At 48.4% G+C, this 4,357-nt stretch overlaps 1 protein-coding gene across 1 annotated transcript; it reads right to left on the bottom strand.

The window, feature by feature from the left end:
- Positions 1–775: 775 nt before the first annotated feature.
- LOC306964887 (galactose-specific lectin nattectin-like) lies at positions 776–2,291 on the bottom strand (the record flags this gene model as incomplete). The annotated part of the gene is made up of 6 exons (XM_079559054.1): positions 776–900; positions 1,018–1,135; positions 1,202–1,336; positions 1,982–2,061; positions 2,129–2,147; positions 2,220–2,291. 6 exons carry the CDS (start codon positions 2,289–2,291, stop codon positions 776–778), a joined length of 549 nt encoding a protein of 182 aa, XP_079415180.1.
- Between the last annotated feature and the right edge of the window lie 2,066 nt (positions 2,292–4,357).

Genomic DNA, 4,357 nt, shown 5'->3' on the forward strand with positions numbered 1-4,357 from the left:
GTCCCTATGCTAAAGTGGCTATGATAGTTAGCGCCAGAGGTCCCTGTGCTAAAGTGGCTATGATAGTTAGCACCAGAGGTCCCTATGCTAAAGTGGCTATGATAGTTAGCACCAGTGGTCCCTATGCTAAAGTGGCTATGATAGTTAGCGCCAGAGGTCCCTATGCTAAAGTGGCTATGATAGTTAGCGCCAGAGGTCCCTGTGCTAAAGTGGCTATGATAGTTAGCATCAGTGGTCCCTATGCTAAAGTGGCTATGATAGTTAGCGCCCGAGGTCCCTATGCCAAAGTGGCTATGATAGTTAGCGCCAGAGGTCCCTGTGCTAAAGTGGCTATGATAGTTAGCACCAGAGGTCCCTATGCTAAAGTGGCTATGATAGTTAGCACCAGTGGTCCCTATGCTAAAGTGGCTATGATAGTTAGCACCAGAGGTCCCTATGCTAAAGTGGCTATGATAGTTAGCACTAGAGGTCCCTATGCTAAAGTGGCTATGATAGTTAGCATCGAGGCTCCATTTCCTAACTCCTTCCGAACTGACAGCCCAATTCGGAAGCATCTTTTCATGGCGGACGCTGATGCACATCAGGTTTGCCGTAAGAGCTCTTACCAATCTGCTCGTTTCGGAATGATGTATCTCACAGGCAGACTTTCGTATGTGAACCCCCCCCCCCACACACACACACACACAAACACACAAATCCATGATATAAAAGAAGCCAGACACCCAGGCTGATGCTGAGAAGGAGAGTGTTTTAATGCACAGCAGATGAACGTGCCCTAGCTCAGGTTGGGGGTAGATTTGTAGGTCAGCCCCCCCACAGTTAGGACCACTCTCGGAGGCGCGTCTTGGGCACAGATGGAGTCCAGACTCAGACTCTCCGCGAGGTCGTTCCAATACGCGCCTGGATTGAGTGAAGCAGAAAGAAAGTTAGTTAGAAAAGTTACTCATTCAGCTTCACGTGACTTCTTCTCAGGAGGATCCATTTGTTGTGTTTTTATTTTGAGCTGTACATCTTTACCGTTCCAGTTGATCTCAGCGAAGTGCTCGTTCCCGTTCTGGTTGTTCGGCTCGCCGATCATCGCGTGCCAGTTTGAATAATCCCAAACAGATCCGTCGCTCCACAGCCACAGTCCTTCCTGATCACGGGTTCACACATTTCAACTCCATTACCAGGATTTAAGTGATGGAACAAACAGTCTGACCTTCGCCGCGTCCAGTCCACCGATCCAGGTCCGCCGCTGTTCTCCTGTGGCCTCTTTGATCAGATCTTTGATGAAGGCGTGCTCCTCAGCGCTGTGGATGGACGCCAGGTTTGCACCGTGATACTGGCAGGTGGTCTGGACAGAAAACACCAAAAGGTATAGTACGGTTTAACCCCTTAACTCCCACCTGAACCGAGCACACAGTTTGGCTTTACCCCAGTCCAAAAGCTTCTGGAAAAAAGGAATGAAAATAGCAACAAAACTGAGACGAAAACAATGATGGAAATGTCACAAAAATGTCACAAGAAATTGACAAAATGTGTTAAAAAAATGACAAAAATGTGATGCAAATTTGACAAGAAAACTACAAAAAATGACCAAAAAATGACAAAAAAATGACAAAAAATGAAAAAAAAAGTTGAGGAAAAAGATCTCTCGGTTCAGGCGGGAGTGAAGAGGTTAAAAACAAAATCAAACTGCTGCTCTACTGAACATGCCTCATTTGAAAGCTAAGGACCTCCAGAGCCTCAGCGACAGAGCATTGTTTTGTGGAGGTGAGTGATCGTGATCTTTTATATCAAATCAACATCACAAATATTAGTTCTTGACAAACCCAATTATTAATCTAGTGTTAATCTATGGATCTGCTCCATGTGATACACACAGCCTTTATGTCGACTCAATGTAGTGATGTGAGTCTTCTGGACTCGAGTTCCTCCTCCCAGAGTTGAACCTCTGACTCCCAGAGTAAAGAGAATATTAGTATTATCAGGGCTGTACCTCTGCTACTGTCCAAGTCGCCTTAGAATCAAAGAACTTGAAACAGCGAGTTCCAAACAGAGTCCAGTCCTCAGGACAGCCTTTATTAAAATAATAACATTATTAGTAATAAATGAATCATAATGAGTGTCCTGTAGATGAACTCACCATCGGCATTCTTCATCGGCTGTGAGTGAGGGACAATGAGCAGAGTTATTAAAGCCTGATCAAACAGATTGATAAATGAGGTGTATCTTACAGTTTCAGCTCGTGTGGTCAGCAGAGCGGTGGTCAGACACAGCAGGGCGGTCAGCGGGCAGTGGACAGCCATCTGAAATCATCAGGTAGTGAGAAGATCTGTGTGAAAGACCTGAGCCATGAGGAGACTTACCTTCACTCCAGAGTGGGCTCTGCAGGAGAGGAGGAGCAGTTCTTATAGAGCAGTCGGGGGGGGGAGTTCACTGCCGGTAAATCACACACACACACATGTTGGCTAAGTTTCAAGGACTGAGAATGTTTCTGTATTTCGTTTTCCTTTTTAATCATTATAAATAACCAACGCAGACACGGGGAGAACATGCAACTCCACACAGTAAATGGAGCACCTGTAGACCTGAAGAGGGGAAGGAGAACCATGGCCTCGGAGTTGGAGGTGCTGATCCTCATCCCGGCCGCTTCACACTCGGCTGCAAACCAGAGCAGCTGAAGGTCCAACAGAACATCATCTGCAAACAGCAGAGATGAGATCCTGAGGCTCCCAAACCGGACACTCTCCGGCCCCTGGCTGCACCCTCTGTCCATAAAGGTAATGAACAGAACCAGTGACAAAGGGCAGCCCTGTGGAGGCCCCCACAGGGCACCATGAGGGACACGGTCGAACGCTTTCTCCTGATCCACAAACCACATGTGACTGAACCCTCGAGCCCCTGATGGAGGGTATAGTGAACCCCCGAGCCCCTGTTGGAGGATATAGTGAACCCTCGAGCCCCTGATGGAGGGTATAGTGAACCCTCGAGCCCCTGATGGAGGATATAGTGAACCCCCGAGCCCCTGTTGGAGGGTGTAGTGAACCCCCGAGCCCCTGATGGAGGGTATAGTGGACTCTCGAGCCCCTGATGGAGGGTGTAGTGAACCCTCGAGCCCCTGATGGAGGATATAGTGAACCCTCGAGCCCCTGTTGGAGGGTGTAGTGAACCCTCGAGCCCCTGATGGAGGATATAGTGAACCCTCGAGCCCCTGTTGGAGGGTGTAGTGAACCCTCGAGCCCCTGATGGAGGGTATAGTGAACCCTCGAGCCCCTAATGGAGGGTATAGTGAACCCTCGAGCCCCTGATGGAGGGTATAGTGAACCCTCGAGCCCCTGATGGAGGATATAGTGAACCCTCGAGCGCCTGATGGAGGATATAGTGAACCCTCGAGCCCCTGATGGAGGATATAGTGAACCCTCGAGCCCCTGATGGAGGGTATAGTGAACCCTCGAGCCCCTGATGGAGGGTATAGTGAACCCTCGAGCCCCTGATGGAGGGTATAGTGAACCCTCGAGCCCCTGATGGAGGGTATAGTGAACCCCCGAGCCCCTGATGGAGGATATAGTGAACCCTCGAGCCCCTGATGGAGGATATAGTGAACCCTCGAGCCCCTGATGGAGGGTATAGTGAACCCTCGAGCCCCTGATGGAGGATATAGTGAACCCTCGAGCCCCTGATGGAGGATATAGTGAACCCTCGAGCCCCTGTTGGAGGGGGTAGTGAACCCCCGAGCCGCTGATGGAGGGTATAGTGAGCTCTTTTGTCTCTTGTTTTGACTTTTTTTGCGCAATTTCTTGATTCGTTTTTGACACTTTTTTGTGTATTTTGACACATTTGTTACTTTTTGGTCCCGTTTTTGTTGCTACTTTGATGCTTTTTAACAAGCTTTTGAATTTAAAATACATAACACGCCATCACAGCCAAGAGCCGCTTTGACAAACACAGACTTTAATCCTCAAACACAAACAGTGACGGGAACGAGAGTGGCTCAGGCAGGGAATCCAGCACCATCATCGACCCGTCCTGCTCTTGTCCATGTCCTGGATTCAGCTTTTAAACAAAGTAAAAGATGAAATGAACTTTTAAGAAACCAAACTTAACTTATATAATAAAAGAAAACATCTTTTGTAACTCATTTACCTCTGCCTGGTCCTTTTATCGTACCTGTGCCTTTAAAGGTACTTCCCAGTTATACTGTGGCAACATTTATTTATTTATTTATTACTCAGTGTTCCTCTGAGGCACATTGAGTTGCCTCACTTGAACACACTTGCCTTACTGTAAATGTGTGTGTGTGACCTACTGGCAGTGAAGTCCCCTCCCCCCCCCCCCCCCCCCACACACGATGACACGCCCCCAAGGCCTGCAC

Source organism: Gobius niger, assembly GCF_951799975.1.
Source record: "Gobius niger genome assembly, chromosome: 6".
NCBI lineage: Eukaryota > Metazoa > Chordata > Actinopteri > Gobiiformes > Gobiidae > Gobius > Gobius niger.